The 19,392-nt window shown below is 43.7% G+C and overlaps 1 protein-coding gene across 1 annotated transcript in view; it reads left to right on the forward strand.

The window, feature by feature from the left end:
* LOC109522161 (calmodulin-binding transcription activator 1-like) overlaps positions 1 to 18,750 on the forward strand; it is a 58,760-nt gene extending 40,010 nt beyond the window's left edge. Inside the window, 16 exon segments of the mRNA XM_019880472.1 lie at positions 676 to 2,519; positions 3,143 to 3,269; positions 3,674 to 3,808; positions 7,215 to 7,363; positions 8,119 to 8,303; positions 8,376 to 8,454; positions 8,535 to 8,802; positions 9,720 to 10,228; positions 10,662 to 10,810; positions 10,891 to 10,972; positions 10,974 to 11,138; positions 11,311 to 11,379; positions 12,880 to 13,025; positions 13,120 to 13,191; positions 14,619 to 14,690; positions 15,273 to 18,750. Of these exon segments, the coding sequence (XP_019736031.1) occupies positions 676 to 2,519; positions 3,143 to 3,269; positions 3,674 to 3,808; positions 7,215 to 7,363; positions 8,119 to 8,303; positions 8,376 to 8,454; positions 8,535 to 8,802; positions 9,720 to 10,228; positions 10,662 to 10,810; positions 10,891 to 10,972; positions 10,974 to 11,138; positions 11,311 to 11,379; positions 12,880 to 13,025; positions 13,120 to 13,191; positions 14,619 to 14,690; positions 15,273 to 15,435 (4,214 nt within the window). The 3' untranslated portion in view covers positions 15,436 to 18,750.
* The last annotated feature ends 642 nt before the right edge of the window (positions 18,751 to 19,392 follow it).

The following is a 19,392-nucleotide window of genomic DNA, read 5'->3' on the forward strand; positions in this document are numbered from 1 at the left end:
TCCTAAAAAAAACCCGGTTTGGAATTTTAGTATGTTTTTTTTTTTCTTAATGATTTTTTTTTTTTTTTTTTTTGAGGGGATCATTCCAAAAGTCAGTGCCTTGCTGCCACCTACTGGCAAGTACACATTGCACCAAAGAACCAAAGGAAAAGGGGTGGATGGTTAGGGGGGCCCAAGCTGGAGGTGCCCGAAATATCCAGCATGTATTATTCATAAATCAGCATCAGAGAGAGAAGATAACTTCGGTACACATACACACACAGAAAATTACCTAATCTCTCATCTTTTGATGTGCTTTGGAAGGGCGAACAAGGACGGCTGCCCAGAACAAAGAGCCTTGTTGACTTAAATAGTAGTTATCGCTCTCTTCAGTGAATCACATTTATCTCTCCATTTGCTTCGTGATCATTCCAAATTTAGGATTACGCATTTGTTTTTGTATCTTGTTTGAATTTAAATGTTTTACAAATTAGCTCGTGCGTTTTGCATGAGTGTAACGGAGAGATTCCGATCACAGGCAGTGAGCTGTATATGAATACCTTCAGTTTGCATTCCAGTCACAGGAGGGCGCCAACGTACACTTGACATAATTCGACCTCAACATCAGAGTTGAAGTAATCAAAAGCTTTCTGAATGTTTGTTCCTAATGCAAAGCTTTTATTCCTTGTGTGTCAGGTGCCGGAAGCAGCCTACATCAGAAATGCTCCAGCGTCAAGCAGCGCATCATCTCATCCAAGCAGGAGTCAGGGGCAGCAGCAGGGGGTGGCGCTGCAGCGGGTGGCGGCGGTACAGCGGGCCAGAGATCTGAGGAAGCAGACGGCACGGAGGTCCAGAACAGCGATGTGTCAGAGGGCCAGACAGAGCCCAGTCCTGGGGGGCGCAGGAGCAGGGCAGGCGGGGGCGACCGGAGAAACGGCCGAATGCCAAAGCCCTCCCTTCTCCCGCAGAGCAGCATGGAAGTGTCCTCCTCTACTTCCACCAACCAGGTGGAAGTCCCTGACACCACCCAGAGTTCCCCACTCTCGATCACCAGTGACATGGCTGACAGCCCGGCGCTCGCCATCGGCGCCGGGCTGTCGCAGAGCACTGCTGTGTTCATGTCCGAAGTCACCACACTGACTGGGGATTCGGTTTATTCAGCTGGCCACCCCCACCTGCTGCCATCCACCCATGAGAGCGCCGCCACTGGCATTCTCTTGGCCGTTGCCCCCGAGAACCAGAGGTTTGCATCATTTCCTGGTGGCGTCGGCTTAGGGGAGGGAGGAGAGTTGGTCCTTTCCAGCTCGCTCGACTCCGGCGGAGGGGTCAGCCTTCCGGAGACTGCCATGACGTTTGACCCCGACTGCTTCCTTAATAACCCCAAGCAGGGTCAGACCTACGGGGGAGGTGGAGGGAAGACTGAGGGGTGTAACGGTAACGATGGAGGGATCCACTGTTCATCAAACGGCTTTGTGTACAGCCCATCCCTCGTCAACAACATCAAGAAGGAAGCGACACCGATGGAGCAACCACTGGCCCCTCAGAGTAGTTATGTAGGAGAGGGGGCGGGCCTAAGCCCAAGCACCACTCTGGAGCAGATGGACTTCAGTGCTGTCATGTCATCACCATGCCTTGCCCAGTCTGCGCACCACCCTTCGCCAAACCTCTTCCTCCAGACCTCCACGCACACGAACCAGCCCTCCCAGCAGCAGAGCAACGGCGCCGAGGCACCACAGGAATCGGGTGAAGCAAGGGCTTACATCAGCCTGCCAGGAGACGCCCCGATCCCCAACGGAGACCACCATACACACCTCCACCAAACCAGTCAAGACCAAGCCCTGTGTGCAAGGAGTGGAAAAGGAGCATCCGTGACCTCTTTCCCCTTGACGAGCCAGGACACTGATATTGAGCAGCCCAGCAGTGGGGTTCGTCAAGAGGCCGGTGGCAAAGTTCTTGAGAACGGCGCAGAGTTAATGCTCAAGTCTGGCGCTGCTCATGAGGCGTACGCCAGTGTGGACACTGAACACTACCTTCAACCTACAGATGGCAATGGAGTCGGGGAGGAAGCGGGAGTGGGCTGCGGCGCGGCGGGAGGAGGGGAGAATGAAATTCTGTGTAATGGAGTAAGCTTGTCAGGGGCTGCCAGCTCCGTGGTGGCCAGTCCTCAGTCAATAGGCGCCGGGGCAAGCATTGAGAGGGCACTGTACAATTCCTCTCTTCCTCCACAAGGTGGAGGCGTAACTGCCACGGCGGCAGCAGCAGGAGCAGCCATCAGCCTGGAGGGGTTTGAGGCTTCGTTTGGAAGCCAGTTCTCTGATCTCATCAATGATTTCATCTCAGTTGAAGGGTCTGCAGGTGGGGTAGGGGCTGCCGTCAATGGGGTCCTGATGCCTCAGGAGGGCGCGGTGGGAGAGGAGCAGGGCACGGGGGCAGGCCACCTGCAGGGCTCCGAAGTGGAGCAGGGAGCTCTGGGAATGCTCCAAGAGACCGGGAGGCTGTTTGGTGTGACAGACTACTCCCCAGAGTGGTCTTATCCAGAGGTTAGTAACAACATTAGTATCATTATTTATTCATCAGTGTTGCCTGGAGTAAAATCAGACTGACACATGATGGAAGACGGCTTGTACTGCTGTTAAAAAATGGAATCATGCTCTCAGCTGATTGCTGAGTTAATGAAATTTCAATATTACATGGATTCCTCTGGGTGGCTTCATTAATTCATCCGTGTGTTGCATTGAACTGTACACTCAGCGAATAACATTGCCGATGCTTTTGGTCCTTTTCCTTTTGGTCCTATATATATATAAACTGTTTGTATTTGTGTACTGTATGCATCTCAATTTCTACACACATATTGTCGCTTTTTATTTTTTCATTTCTAGTCCATTGCTGTTGCTTTATACAGTTTCATAAACCAGATCACTCAACCAGTTCGGTTATTTGCACCACTGTATGCCTGTAGCAGTTGAAACTGTGCTTTGTCCACTGGTCGAATGCTTAATTGCATCGCATTTAAACGTAAAACATTTCATACAGACGTAGCATGTCATCGTCTCTTGCATTTGTTCACTTTGTTTTTGAGACCCGCTGTTTACTCCACTACTTCTCTGCAATGAACTCACCACAATGTGTGACATTCCACTAACAAGTGTTTATGCTGCAGGGTGGTGTGAAGGTGCTTATCACGGGACCGTGGTTAGAGTCAAGCAGTGAGTACAGCTGTCTCTTTGACCACATCAGCGTCCCTGCTGCCCTCATCCAGCCTGGCGTGCTACGCTGCTACTGTCCAGGTATCACGTTTCTACACAGTGCCTTGTGATGCATTTCATCATTTGGCATGCACGTACACTCCAGCCACAGTTTTAGACACCTATATGGATGAATGTCCTCACGATAATCCTCTTTAGACAGGAGAATAGTAAACATATAGGCCACTTTATTAGGTACAGCTGTGCCTGTGAGGGATTACTGTCGAAAAAAAAAAAAGGCACGCACACAGGGTAAATGCTTCTTTGGGTGCTGCATTCAACGGCATGAGTCACATCCTGCGTCACTTGTTAGGATCACTGAAGACTATATCCTATTTCCTGCAGGTACACAAAAAGCGACTGTAGATCATACTGTGATGAACACGCTGTCCTGCACTGAGGTCACTTCCCACTGTAATAATTCTTTTCCTTGTGGTTCTTTCCAGCCCATGACACGGGACTCGTCATGCTGCAGGTAGCAATGGGCGGCGAGGTCATCTCTTCGTCAGTGGTGTTTGAATACAAGGCGCGCGACCTTCCTGCCCTCCCATCCTCTCAGCATGACTGGCTGTCACTGGACGGTGAGAGCATTTAGCTGTGTATTGTCGCAACATGAAGGTGTACCGGTACACTTTGAAAGCTCCCACCAACTGCTTGGACTTATTGAAAATGCTCGGCATTGAATTTGTTTCAAAGTTTGAGATGCACATTGTGGAATATGTACCATGTGTATATAATTATGAATATTTGAATGGGAGTCAGACGTGATAAAACACGCATAAACCTCTAGGGCAGTGGTTCTTAACCTTTTTAGAGGTACCGAACCCAACCAGTTAATATGCACATTCACTGAAAAAAAAAAATATATATATATATATATATATTTTTTTCTTTTTTACATATTCGAGAAATTTAAAAACATTTATTAAAAACAGAAAAAAGTAAATAAAGTTTCATGAGATAAGTATACTTTTTTTTTTGTTTTAATTGTACAACGTACTATCACGACAGTCACACGTTGACGACTGAGCGAACTAAATTTCCCACCGCACTGATTGGACAAGCAATGTCATGTGATCATCTGCAGCCGGTGATGGCCAAGCGGGCGTGTCATAACTAATTAACATGTTGAGTCGCGTGTGTCTTACCCTCCATGGCAGAGGCTCCGTTGAACCCCTGAGACCGACTCACCGAACCCCTGCGGTTCGATCGAACCCAGGTTAAGAACCACTGCACTTGGGAAAAATGCATTTTCATTTCTTCTGTGCAATTACAAGACTTGTCTTTGTTGTTATCAAATCGCAGACCACAGAAAGACAAACCATTTACGCTCACATTCCCAATAACCAATGCATGAATTTACATAACATACTTTTTGCATGGGGACGAGTGTTTCACTCGACCGTCTCACAGTTCCTGTGTTTAATCCGTCTTCTTCCCTCGCATTTTCCAAAAACATGTAATGCCAGGTTAATTAAAGACAAAATTGTCCTTAGGTGTGAATGTGAGAATGAAAGTACATGTTTGTGTATAACCTGCAATTGGCTTGGGGTCCAATCCGGGGGGCTACCCCGCTTCTCAGACAAAGTCAGCCATCATGGGCACCAGCACACCCGTGACCCCACTCAGGATAAATAAGCGGTCTGGAAATTGCATGGATGGATTTTGCATGGCCCTCTGAGGACTAAGAAGTTCAATGTACACAGTATGTGTGTGTGAGTGTCTTTGGATTCTCCCCCCACTTAAAACGTGCTCTTCTGTTTTTGGGGAAATCCAGCTCATGCAAATAAGGCAGATCTGTCTGCATGTTTGTGAGACATTCTTTTCGTGTTTCCTCATCTTTCCTTACACCAGATTTGATTAAAAAGTATTGCAGTGGTGAGAGAGGGTAATTGAGCAGTCGGCGTGGGTTTTTTTAATCCATATAGTCTGTGTTGGTAACACACGTGTCTCCTCAGCGACGCATGCCCTGATTTTACCTCGCGCGCGCTCGCGCGCCTGCGTGTGTGTACGTGCGTGCGCCCCCAGTCTGCGCGTTGCGCACTGCGGCAATGCGGCTGCACGGTCACAGAGTACTGCATGCGTGACTGAAGGGCAAAGTCAAAGTGGCTCAATCGCCATGTCATTGACACCCCCTAACGGCACACTCAAGCTTGTATTCATAAACACGTGTCGGGACTTTTCAGTGAGGCACACTTGGCCATGAGCGCATTTTCATGGTCACGCGCCGCAAACTGTGTAGTTGAAACATCAAATGGATTACAAGTACGTCACATGTCTGCTCCAGTTTAGTTGGGAATGCGGTCCTCCTATGCGACGATGACGACCTAAACCTCCTGCTGCTCCAAAGTCTGGCGGGCTGATTTGAAGAGAAGAGCGCCTCTGCTCTCTTCACACACAACGTGCGCGGGCTCTCTCTCTCTCTCTCTCTCTCTCTCTCTCTCTCTCTCTCTCTCTCTCTCTCTCTCTCTCTCTTTCTCACACACACACTCTCTCATCCCCTCCCTTCTCTCGCTCTGTTGTTGGGAGTATCGACGTGTGTGTCGCACACTTCAAACTAACGCGGTTGAGCAGAAACTGGAACAAAGAGACACTCTCTGTTTGGGTTCGTAGATGATCTGATTTCATTTCATTTCAAAATTGATGTGTGGAAATTGCTGTTTTGCGTCCATGTGGTGCATGATGCAAGTGTTTGTTTCTTCAGGTGATGCCATTGTCCAACTGCTTTGTCTTGCGTGATTGCATTAAAGTAATTTCATGTGAGAATATGGCTATTGTGGAGATTAAATTCATGTAATGGTATAGTCATTTTGTATGCCTGTATGAATGTTTGAGCTTAAAAAAAACCCTCAGAGGTTGCTTCTATTGGAGGCAGAGCTGAAGAACAATAACACCACAACAAGTGCAGGGAGGCTATTTGCCTCCTGGAGCTGCTCACACAATAGCAACCGATATTAAACATGCTGTTTATGATTTATGTTTATTTCGTGCACATTTTCTCCGGTTGACCTGCATATCAGTGTGTGTGTGTGTGCATTGACATTTTTTTTATTGCTTTTGCTATTATCTATGTCATGTTTATGGATGGAAATTGCTTACTTGAAAATGGATGCAACAGAGTCGTGGGACTATAACAATCTCATTAAAAGTATGACGATAAGCAGTTGTATTAGCTCTAATGATGTTGTTCATAATGAGTTTTCCTGGCAAAGGAATACTACCGCAGAAAGAAGTGAATAACTTCTGAAATCACAGTCTCACCAAAGGATAACTTTGAACATGCATTGATGGTGAAAAATAGAAGGCAGTGCAAGCGGCTTGGGAAATGTGGTCATTATCGCAAAACAGTGGGGGAAGCAAAACAGTTATGCGTAATTGTTTTGAAATGCACAAAATGTGTGACCATTTTTGAAAAAAAAAATTCTTTTGAATGCGTTTTTGGGGTTGTTGTTTTTTGCTCTGCGGTTCAAGCTTTTTGTTTACATGTTGAGGTGATGAGTGTGGTATTAGTCATACAATTGTGTTTGTTTGTTTTTTTTTATTCGGACCGATTGACATTCTCTCCCTCTGATTGGTGGGCTAAAATGTTTGGAGTCTGATGTTTGTGTCACTCATATGGCTCCTCCCTCTTTTTTTCCCCCTCAGTCTCTGTGCTACAGACAGCAGAGAGGAGAGGAGGGAAAATAAAGAGCCTGAGTGACATGATGTGCACTGCAGCAAACTGCAGCTGCACAGCATTAAAGGGTCACACTTGGAGCCATGTAAAAATGTTCACAACATGCTCTGTTGCTGGATGCATGCACCGATGTACTGAATATTACCTTCACTTTCAAGAGCTAATTCAGACCCTGGTCGGTCCTTGGGTGTGTGGATTCCTCCGTCTTTATCAAGCCCCTCATAAGCAACCCTCCTCAGGACTGTATAACTTCAAAAATATGATAAATATTGTTTGGAATAAATCACCTATTTATGTTTTATTTCCTGTAGATACCCAGTTCAGGATGTCCATCTTGGAGCGTCTGGAGCAGATGGAACAGAGGATGGCGGATATAACCAATCAAAACCCCAGCTCAGAAACTATGGCAACCAAGAGTGGAGGTGTAGAGGGAGGGAGAGCCTCCGAACAGCAGTCTCAAGTAAGGCAGAAAGATACTATTTGTTTTAGTAAAGAATTTCTTTGACATAAATGCACCCCCCAAAATAATAAATAAATCTGAACAGATATTTAAAATCAGAACGCGCTTCCATGGAGCTCTGAAATCCACCAAGGATTAACAATCCCAATTCGGATCATTTGGTCATGGTTTGGAGTTGATCATTAAGATTACCTAATATATGATATGATTTGAATCCTTTATGTAAGGTCAACAGGCAAGATAAAAATATTCACGGGAATATATTGTATATCCTCGAGCGACAATGAATTAATCATGACTGTTTGATTTTTTAATATATTATTTAAGTTATTATTCTATGTTCAAAATATTCATGGGAATATATTGTATATCCTCGAGTGACAATGAATTAATCATGACTGTTTGATTTTTTTAATATATTATTTAAGTTATTATTCTATGTTTTTACAATGGAGGTATTGTATAAATACCATCAAGTGTTATTTTTGTCATGAGAAAACACTTGTACCTGGAACAGATTAATGGCATATCCATTCATTTCAATGGGGAAAGAGGATTTGAGATAAACGCATGCTCATAGAATGAATTAAACTCATGTCACAGCTCTACTCTTGATTTTTTTTCCCCCATTTTGTACCAAAAATCAAACATTTCCTCTTTGGGGCATTGTGGAAATGTAACGAAGCATTTTATGCAAACACTTCCTTGGTGGAAATACAATGAAGCCTTAATCACTGTACCAATTTCTTCCCCAGACCTCTCCTGACCACAGTTCATTTGAGGGACGTGTTGTGGTCGTGTGTGAGAAGATGATGTCCCAGCCGTGTTGGGCTTCCTCCACTCAGCTCGTCCACAGCAAGAACTCGAGAGGAATGACCTTATTGCACCTGGCTGCAGCTCAGGGTTACGCCGGGCTCATTCAGACTCTCATCCGCTGGCGGTGAGTAACAAACAATCATAGCAGACCATTTAGAGGGGCGCGGCGTCTCACATGCCCATTTTTGCTCTGCAGCACTAAGCATGCCGACAGTATTGACCTCGAGCTGGAGGTGGATCCTCTTAATGTCGACCACTTCTCCTGCACACCACTGGTGAGTGGTCCTTATTTTGTTATGCAGTCTTCTGTCCATGTCCTTGTGTGTGTGTGACGACATCCCATTGGTCTCTCCAGATGTGGGCATGTGCTCTGGGTCATACTGATGCAGCACTGGTGCTTTACCAGTGGGATCCAAGAGCTTTGGCTATTCCCGATTCTCTGGGACGCTTGCCGCTCAACATCGCCAGATCACGGGGCCACACACGACTGGCTGAGCTCTTGGAACAGTTACAACAAAGTCCTCAAGCTCCAAGTCAGCCCGCTGACACGTGGATGGACAGGTGGAGAGGAGGCTCTGAAATCAGCAGAATAAACAACAGTCACCCCTCAAACTCAAACTCAGGTGGGAGAGACCGTGAGTAAACGCTACAGTATGTTTTGGCTCCAGAAATGTTACATTTTCTTTCAGAATGTGAGTTTGAGTTTTTATTAAATATCCATTCAGATTTCTTGAATCTCTTCCCAAACCTACAAAATTCATAGGGGTCAAATACGGTATATACACCGTACTCCAAAAAGAATGGGATTTTGACCTTCCGGGTGCAAATTCAGGATGAACCTAAAATGCATTACAAACTTTACTGGTGAACTCAATTTGACCTGCTCTAAACTTTTGCATTCATTTGTCCAACTATTTTGCACAACTTGCTATTTTCTAGCAAGGAGATGAAAAGCAAAATTCACAACAGTTCAGTCAACCCCCACATACTTCCTGATCGACACCCGCAGAGTCATAAACACATATATATATAAATATATATATATATATATATATATATATATATATAGTATTTAATATATTTTTTTCTGGAATTTCTTTACCCCATTCTGACCCTGCGGGAAAAAATATAATGAATGTCCATCAGCGTTTTTTGAAGCATTTTGGGGTTGAAAATTGTTCTTTTTTTACATGTGGCTTTTGGCTGTTTGCAGATAATGCTGGTTTTAAGATGATATTACTTTTAACCACAGCTATACCCATAACTTGGTCATCCATCTCGTTAACTCATTAGTATGACTAGTTTTTACCCCTTGTTGACTCAAAATCTTGACCCAACTTGCTGGTACTGTATATAACCCAGCATTGGAGTCTCTTTTTGACCCTGCGCTGGGTCATTGGAAGTGTAAATTTTCTTCCGAAATGTTCACACAAAGTTATGGAAAGACCGGAGTAAAAAAAAAAAAAAAAATAACTGCTCAGTCGAATGGGAATATGCATGAATTTGTGCTCAAACTCAGTTTTTATTCCACTTCTGCCAGAACTGAGGCGAGCCCGGACTGAGAGCCAGCCCAGCAACCAGAGCTGGAACCAAGCAGGACACAGAACTTCACAGGCAACCCAGGGAGAGCAAGGGGGTCCGCCCCCAGCTAAAAGACTCAAACCCACTCAGCAACAGCTCGCTAACTCAACCTCCAGCAACCTCAATTCCCTCCCAAACCTCCTCAGTCCTAACACTTACTCTTCCCCTCTCCCAAGTCCTCAACAAACCCAACATCCCAACCTCAGCAATCGCAGCGCACCTCCTGCCAGCTTCGGTCCTGACTGTCCTCAGCTCCCCAGCCCCTCCTTCTCCCACCTGCAGGCCAGGATAGGGGCATCTGGAGGGGGCTCCAGGTGGAGTCTGAGGCAGACTCTGGGTCAGCGTAGTCTCGCCAGGCGGATTCTAGGGAAAGAGCGATTGGCCGTTCACCTGCGCCAGAGAGTCCTGTCTGACAGGGGTGGAGAGACGGAGCTGCTGACCTATCAGGATAACACAGAGGACTTGCAGGTAGGGAGAGCACTCTACCTTGACACATTTCTAAAGACTTACAACTACTCAAATGAGTTTTTTAAGTTACAAAACATGATTTTTTGGAGGGGGGAATGACAACAAATAGGCAAAATAAATCTGGAAAAACTGTTGCATTTATATGTTGTTGTTGCCACAAATTTATTATCCATGTTCTCATCATTAAAAAAATATATATTTTCAGGCGAGCTAAAATGTATCTGTTCACTACAAATTACAGTGCATTCCCTTTTTTATGAATTCTTCTTCTCCCAACATCAGCATCTCAGTCCGCAAGGATGCCACAAATGATGTGCTCGGAAAACATTTTTTTTGACCGAGTAAGAATGTGTTGACCCGCAGACTATATTTTCATGTGAGTCTGTTTGCATGCACACGTGTGTTTGTGTGTGCGCGCGTGCGTGTGTCGCAGATGGACATTTCAATGCTTGCTGATCACATCATGGAGACATCCACTGCTCGACTCAAACAGGAGGATATGGAGACCGAAACAGACTCCGGAAGGGTGGGCCTCGGCGGTGACGTCAGACTGCTGTCTGGTTATCTTGCCGAGGTGGAAAGGTCAGTTAAATCGTGACAACCCGATGAACTGTTGTCTAGGCTTGATTTCGACGCACGCTCTGCTCGTTACCGCTCCGCAGGTTCCTTAATGCCAAGCCGCAGACTCCTGGCCCGAAATCAAACTCTCACTCGGGGCCTGAGGGTGAGCAGTGTCCTTTAAACGAAGCAAAACCTGCCAAGCCCCTCTGACTGGAACTCCTTCTTCTCTGCAGCGATGAAAGCGGAACGATTGAAAACGGACTCCTCCTTTCTTGCCATGACAGAAGCAGAGCAGAGAGAGCTGTGTGAGACCATCAGGAATGCTCTGCACTCCCTTCGAAAACACAAGGTACCCATGATCTTGTATGACCTTCGCTCCAATTTCACATCACACTGAATATAGTGGAAAAATTCTTATATGATATATATACTCTTCCTGTCATGTATCTATCTTGCGTGATACATGTTTGCTTGCTTGCATGAGCGGCTTTCATACAAACTCTTACCATCACCCCCTTCAGGGTCCTATTCAGGAACAACGCAAAGAGATTGCAGCAGTGATTCAGCGCTGCTATAAGAGATACAAGCAGGTATGATTCAATGTTCGGACAGCAATAAACTGTCCTACATTGCTAATTAAGGTGCTCAATAAATTATGTTTCATCATTTAAGAAAGTGCATACCGACATAAGGGCACTTGCCCTCCAATAAAACATTTACTCCTTGCTAGCCGGGCTTTGGGCCAATTCTACATAAAAGGTGTAGTTGGTCCAAACAGACATAAAATCCTGAAAACATAAAGTCTTGTATTTATGTTTTTATTTTCTTTTTTTTTTTGTGAGATCAAAATCCATGCTGTGTTAGGAATAACGTCAAAAAGAACAGAAATATTTTTTTCACGAATACATTCCTCTTTTATGAGAGTAAGGACATCTCTTCCATAATAAAAGGCATAATGTGACAAGTAAATCACATGTTAAAATAAGACTTTCTCCCCCTATTAAATTGGACTGTAATATCATAATGTTACAGCTGCCTCTTGAAAAAAAATAGTATTTTATCCTCGAAATATCAGGGCTTTTTATCCTGATGAAATAGTCCTTTGTTCTCTTTTTTTAAGTGACTTCTCATTATTTTTTTTTCTCCTCATAACATTACGATGATTTTTTTTTTTCCCCCTCTAAAGTTTGAGAACCCCCGCTTTAGTCGGTGGAAGGGATTTTATAACACAACATAAATATTGGGCAGAACTGTTGCCATTCGTTAGAAGCCGAATAGGCAATGTTTTGAGTCACATTTAACATGAGCTATTTTGGGCCAGTTTAAAAAGTTTGTTGGTGTAATGATAGGTGGTGCCGTACCGGCAGAGGAAATAGAATCCAAGTCACTTTGCGTATGCCCAGCTCTTTTTTGCAGTCTACATTCCATTTTGCTTTAATTATTATTGTCAATTTATGACATAACCGCATTGTACTGAGCAACCCGGACAGAGATGCATGCGCCAAAAGAGCCACCGCATGGCAAATTTGCTCAGACACCAAGCGGGTGCGCAGGGGGGTCTCTGTAGGCATTGCCCTTTTTAGAGGCCGCAATTTAAAACACTTTCTTCTGTTCTGATCTTATTTTTGTTTATTTGTTTATTTATTTGTTTTTTTGTCAACTGAGGAGCCAGGACACAGACTGCTTTAACATGCCGCATGTCCATATTTTCCCTCTTTGTCATCGCTTGTATCTTTCTGTTGTCGTCACAAAGAAAGAAATGCCCACCAAGCATTCCGATTATCGAGAGTCCTGTAATATGTGTTGCATTAGTTTAGCGGCTAAGCATTTTTTTTTTCTTCAAGTGGCTAAACTTAGCCATTTGAAGAAAAAACAATTCTTTTTATCCATTTAGTTACTGAAGTAAGTACAGTCAATTTATTGTAGATATCAAAATGAAAAGAAAATTGGCAATGTCATTTTTCTGCTAAATAATTACAATTACATACATTATAAATAATACGTTCGACCAAGGACAATGCATGCTTTGTTTATTATTAAAGTTAAGTAGATACTGTTGAATGAAAATTTTACAACATGGCTGCTTTCAGTATGCACTTTATAAGAGGATGACCCTGGCAGCCATCCTGATCCAGAGTCGTTTCCGGAGTTTCCATGAGCAGAGGAAGTTCCAACAGAGTCGCAGAGCAGCAGTCCTCATACAGCAATACTACCGCTCCTACAGACACTCCCTCAGGTACTAAAACCGGGAAAACACACACAATCACTCACAGTCATTGTAACCCCGCCCCCCCCCAAAAAAAACCTCACACCTCTGCCCTTGCCCGCAGCAACCTTCTGACTAAAAAACAGAACCAGGCTGCACGCAAGATCCTGAGGTTCCTGCTCCGATGCCGCCACAGGTTAGCCATGTAGTTCAACGCGCACGTGCACGCACACCCAACACACACCATGCACAATGCCCACACACACGTTCACAGCCCACTGCCGCACGGGCATTGGTGCTAACAGCTGCTGTTGTTTTACTGTTCCTGCGAAGCCCTTTGATGGACCATAGGCCCCTGAAGCGGGTGAGTCTCCTCCCCCCACAGTCTCTCTCTCTCTCTCTCTCTCTCTCTCTCTCTCTCTCTCCTGGTGGCGGGTGCCTTTTTGCATGTAGGGGGAGGAGAGGGTCTTCTCTCTCTCCCTCCCTCCCTCGCTCTTCTTGTCTCGTCGAGGACTGCGGAATGATGCTGCTACTTCTGCATGACTGACAGATAGATAGAGGAGCACTCTTGCACATGGTTTTCCTGGGGGCATGACATCAGTTGGGGACTCAAGTATCTTGCTTGTCTCCTTTTTTTTTTTTTTTTTTTGGTGCCTTGAGGGGGATGGATAGAATTTCGGGGAGGAGATTTCGTAAAAAATAGTCTGTGGATAATTACTGGCGATCAGGGATGGGCAACTGTTGACCTGTGAAAAGCATGCCACCACACAGAGTCGCCTCTTGATTAATTATAGAAAGAATAAAAATATTTATTTTTCCCGTTTTTTTTTTTTTTTTACAAACCCAAAATATTCTTCAAAAAACGTTGTTAGACATTCCATTTACATTTTCCACAAAAAAAAGTTGGGAGAAATGTGGCGGAGGATCCTTGAAAAATTGGGAAAATTCAAAATTTGAAAAAAATTTGAAATTAAAAAAACATGCCACTCCGCAAAGGTCGGCTGTAGTTTTATGGTGTAATATCACTAATCACTACTAGATGGCAATGTGAGTATGGTGGATCGATAGATAGATAGATAGATAGATAGATAGATAGATAGATAGATAGATAGATAGATAGATAGATTTTTTTTTTGCAGATTTTGCAGGACACACACAGTACCTCAATATTAAAATTTTGAGGTTGATTTTTGTGGAAAAATGTACACAATTATTGAATCGTACTTTCAATGCACTTGGGGGGGGGGAATCACAATAAGTGATTATTTAGGTTTGCTTCAAAATCGGGGAGGAGATTTCTTTGTCGATTTTTTTTCTACATGCATTAACAAATGTATTCTCAAAAATGAAATATGTTCATGGCACATATTTTACCTGCATGCACGTATTTTGTCTGTGTTTAAAAAATAACATTTTTGTCATACATTTGGTTGGGAAGAGTGTGGAACTATGTGACCGCCGCTCTCCCCCGTAGCGCTGATGAACTCTTGTGGCCCCCCTCCAGTATTTAAGTTGCCCATCCCTGCTGTAGATGAAAACAGACATGCAAACATTTACACGCACAAAGAAGAAAAGGAAAAAAAAACCACCCTAATGTGTTCCCGATATGTGTTTTCACACCAGGGTCAGAGAGCAGAAAAAGGCCAGGGGTCCTGAAAGCCCACCGCCAGGCCCCACCCACAGCCCACTAACCCTGTGAGCAATCCTCTTCTCCCCTTTTTTTTTTCTTTTTCCTCCCTGCCTCCCTCTCCTGCCCCTTCCATTCTCTCCTCCCCCATTTTTCGCTCGCCCTCTATCCTGTCCTCTCTCGAGAGGAAGAAGCTTCCCTGACAGACGGAGGACAGGATAGGTGTCCATCATGGCAGCTCAGACAGACAGACAGACAGACAGACAGACTACTAGGGCGAGCCCAGGGATCTGGCTCTGTCCGCAGCACTGATCCTCCTCCGCAGTTCCACTGGGAGGCCATCGCATTAACCTCATGGCATTCTTTGCACTCTTCATTGGGTATGTTTCCAAACGGGAGGAAGCGGATGACGGCCGGCGACGGCGCGGCGCTGCCCGGATGTGGTGAAAAGGCTTCAGTTCGCTCACTCGCCAAAGGCAAACTCCGGCTTGCCGAACTCATGCAAAACCCGTTGCGTTTTGTACCCAAACACTGATCCATGAAAGGATGAGAAAACATAAACCAAAAAAAACTTTTGTCTATGTTGCATTTGCATGCAAGTTATTTCTTGGTTCTTTTTTTGCATATTCCTCCTCTCCATCATGCCGAAGAGCTCTCGAGGCAAACCATCCTGTTAACGCGGTGTCACCACAAAATCACCAACCAGTCCGACTCACAAATACTTATGAGCCGATCAATCAGTCACCTGATCAAAAGGGGAGGAACCACTTGAATGTAAGAGGAGCAGTTGTTTCCGTGAGGGCGGAGGTCTGAATTAACGATGTCTTAATTTGTTACATGGACTTTGTATGGAGTTTGTTCTCAGAGGCGGCACTTTGCTCGCCCAACGTGGTGTCCGTGTTTGTTCAATTCAATGCATGTGTTTGAGCCGCGGGCTCCTGCATGCTTGCCAAACTGCTTTCGTGTTGTTTCTTTTGTATTTCTATGTGGAGTTGTGTCTCACTGTTCTCATTGACTTATCCTTGCCCTGCGTAATGTGAACTGTGTAAGGACAAATGACATTTTGGGGTGCTTTTTTTTAAAAACAACAACAACAACAACAACAAAGTTTATTTCTTTAGGGTCTAATTATTTATTTAAGAATGGTTCAGCTCGAGACTGGTTTCCCCCCTTGTGTGCTAAAATACGACATGTTGCGATGGTTAAATGTCTCTGTTAGTTTGTTCTTTGCGTGAACCTCTAAATCCTAGCTGTGGTTTTTGAGGGAAGAGTAACATACAGTAACATTGCCTTGACTTCTTCCTGACACTGAGAGGTCTCTGCTCGCTCTGTACAGGACAACGGGTCTAGAACCTTGCCCGATACAGGGCATTGATCCCCATATTAGCCCATGCGGGCACTCAAATCCATATTTTGGACTATTGCATATTCCTGTATATAAACCGACGAGGTAAGGGGATACGAGGACCCTGAAACTTTTTCATAAGAGGACTGTATTTAAGATTATAAATTATTTTACTCCCATAATGAGAACTTAACATTAAAGACCTGGCTACACAGGACGGCTGTATTGCTTGTACATAATGTAGATATTACAAACTGAGTAATGTGCATGATATTTAAGACGCAGAAACAACAAAAAGAAACATGTTAGTGGCTATGGACTGTGAGAGGATTTTAACGGCTTCACTTTAAGAGTATCCAGTATAAGTGTTACTGAAAAAGAACATTTTGTTCAAGCATGCAAATGACAACTCTAATGTTAGAATTAAATAAGTGGGAAAACAAAGTTAGCTGAAACAAAGACCTTTCAGACAAAACATTTACACGTTGTGCTTTTGTTCCTTGGCTCGCAAAAATCAAACACTTTTTGCCAGTAGTGCCAATTATTATGAATGCTATTTTGCCTAATACGTTTTGTTGGGTGGGCGGGGGGGAATACAACACCCAAAAGATATCAGTAAGATGCACAGAGGCAACACACAGACTATAAACAGTAGACGAGATAGTAATAGCTCAACAGTAGTAGTACGGCTAGAGGATGACATTGAAGATGCAGTTGTTGAAATAACGGTGATGAAGTTGCTGACAACGATCATTGAAATGTGAACGCGTTGACCCAAACAAAAAAAAAAACAAAAAAAGGCAAGAAGAGGGTGCTACATTCTTTAAAATGTGGTTGTGCTTCAGCAACATGCTACTTTACGTTTCAAGCGTTCTCACCATTCAGTCGAGCAGAATGTCTCCTTCCCACTCCTTACATATCATTTCAATCCTTCTTCTCGCCATTGTCACTGCCGTTATTACGTAACACGTGCTTAAGCACCCTGGAAAGCTCTGTTTAGGAAGTGCCTGATCAATAACAGCAAAGTGCAAGTTCATATCAGGAAAAATAGCTATTGTATGTTCTCCGAATGGCTGCCAGTTACCTTTTTCTTTCTCCTAAATGGTGTGTTTAAAAAAAAAATAATAATAATAACAGTGTTGGACTTGATTGGAGTCGTTGCGAGTTACGTGCGATTATTTGTCAGAGGTCGGAATGAATGCTCATGATCGTTTTTGGCCCGCTTGTGTGTGCGCGCATCGTTCAGTATTTGAAACCATAAAATCTCTTCAGTTTTCTTTGTGTAAGATATTGTCACGAGTCAATCAAACGTCTTGGAGTCAGAGCCTGTTTTCCTTGCACAGGTTCGCATGGGAAATGTTCTCGTAGCATTCAGCAGACATTAAGAACGCAGCGGTTTTCCAGACAACAAAAGGACTGTCCCGTACACTCTTTCCCGTTCGCTCTCTCTCTTTCTTTTTCCTTTCACCCCATGTCTCGGACACACACACACACAAACACACACACACACACACACACACACACACACACACACACACACACACACGCTCGCGCGAGTGCACACAGTCATAAAAACAAGAAGGCCACAGTCTTTCTCTCTGCGCTTATGTCTTTGGGAACAGTTCAATCTCTCCCTTAGATTTTACTCAGGGTTGAAGAACAGGGAGATGATATGTGGAGTGTCACTAACTCATTGCTAACACACAGCTTTGTGTATGCATGTGTATTCCATACGTTAGGGATACTCCGGGTTTGTTTATCTATGAAACAGAATCCTCTCATTTTCTATTGTGGTTCTCAAGTGGCCCTCTTCCAAGCATAAAGTCTCATTTTGTGAGGCGAGGAATGTGATCTGTTTGCTTGATCTAAACTGTAACATGTGTCATTTTTTTTGTTTTCTACAAGAAAAGAAAAACAAGTATTGAGTGATTTCTAATGGTCATAAACGCACAAGATTAATATAAGGAATTCAAAATACTGTAAGTTGCAGCCATGTGTTTCTTTGATTGAAACACTAGTAAGTCCAGTGTTATGTATATTTGAAACATCTCAAAAATGTCTTCTGCGTAAACCTCTCAAACAAACACTCCTCCCAGACCACCACAGCTCCTTTTTAGACACTCCAAACACACACACACACACACACAGACAGACACACACGCGCACACCGCAATATCCTCGCGCACAGAACGGCTAACACAGAGATCACTGTTTGTGTTTAGGGAGAGGATGTTGACTGGAAGAAGAACACAAGAGATCACGTCAAAAAAAAAAAAAAAAGTAGATTAAAACAATTGAAGATACAAGTGAGACAATTACTGGCAGATGAGCAGAGATGGCCTCTGTTTCCCAATGGTGCGCCTGGAAAATGAATGGAAGCTGTATAACCTTTTATGCCTTGTCTCTGAGGCGGCGTGCCCAAACACCACATTGCATGCTAGAATGGTAGACCCTCATAGATAAGCTAAGGCTTCGACCTGTCCACTCCCCTGTCTTCCCTCTGTCTCATCTCCTGCGCTATTCCAACCTTGCCTGCTGTTGTGTTCTCCATGACGATCATCCCTCTTCTTTTGTAGCCTACTTTGACTTCCTCCGTTCTACTTTTTTGGTTTGCATGCACAGGCATCACAAAACAGTTGATGTTTTTAAGAGAATATTTTGTTGCTGAGGCCATGCAAAGTGTTTTGAATATTGCCCTTATATGTGGAAAATGTCCTCTGAATGCTTTACATAATTTCTGCTGTAAAATGAAATCAGAATAAAAAAGAAAATTTGCACTTTAATGTGTCTTTGTCTGGTATTTGTTCAGATTTATGTTGATTCAGAGGGGACGGACCTTTTTCCAATCAAGGGCCATTTGAGTTTTTATAAAGTCCTTTGAGGACTATAATAAATGTATGAAAAAGTAACATGCAGCAATTAAATAGATTTAATAATGTTGTGGTTATCCCAACTAAATTCTGCAGAGGTAATGGTTGTTCTGTTCCACTCATTGCTGGTGTGAGTGACTGGCAATGTTGCAACCAGACCAATTGTAGTTTCCCTGTCGCCTGGAATCAAGTGCAACCCTGAACATAATAAGTGGAAGTTGATGGATTGTCTGCATTTGTTTGTTAACTGTTTGTTTGTTTTTTCTTTAGTTTTTTTAAATGACAGGGCCTCAAATATTCCTATTTTCATTTACATAAGGAAAAAAATTATACTGTAATGAATTACGCTTGTCAACAATTTCATTCAATTATTTAATGAGTATAAAGTGGGCAAACTTTTGTTCTTGAGGGCGGCATTTCATTTTTAAAACAAATGGACAAATAGGTCAGGTCATTCAAAGAAGAGCTAAAGCATTTTTTTGTTCAAATTCCTTTTCATCAACATAACGTGATGAATAATTGCTTATTTCGCCCTTCTTTGGACAAATGAAATGT

This window comes from Hippocampus comes, unplaced genomic scaffold, assembly GCF_001891065.2.
Source record: "Hippocampus comes isolate QL1 unplaced genomic scaffold, H_comes_QL1_v1.1 scaffold68, whole genome shotgun sequence".
In the NCBI taxonomy this organism is placed as follows: Eukaryota; Metazoa; Chordata; class Actinopteri; order Syngnathiformes; family Syngnathidae; genus Hippocampus; species Hippocampus comes.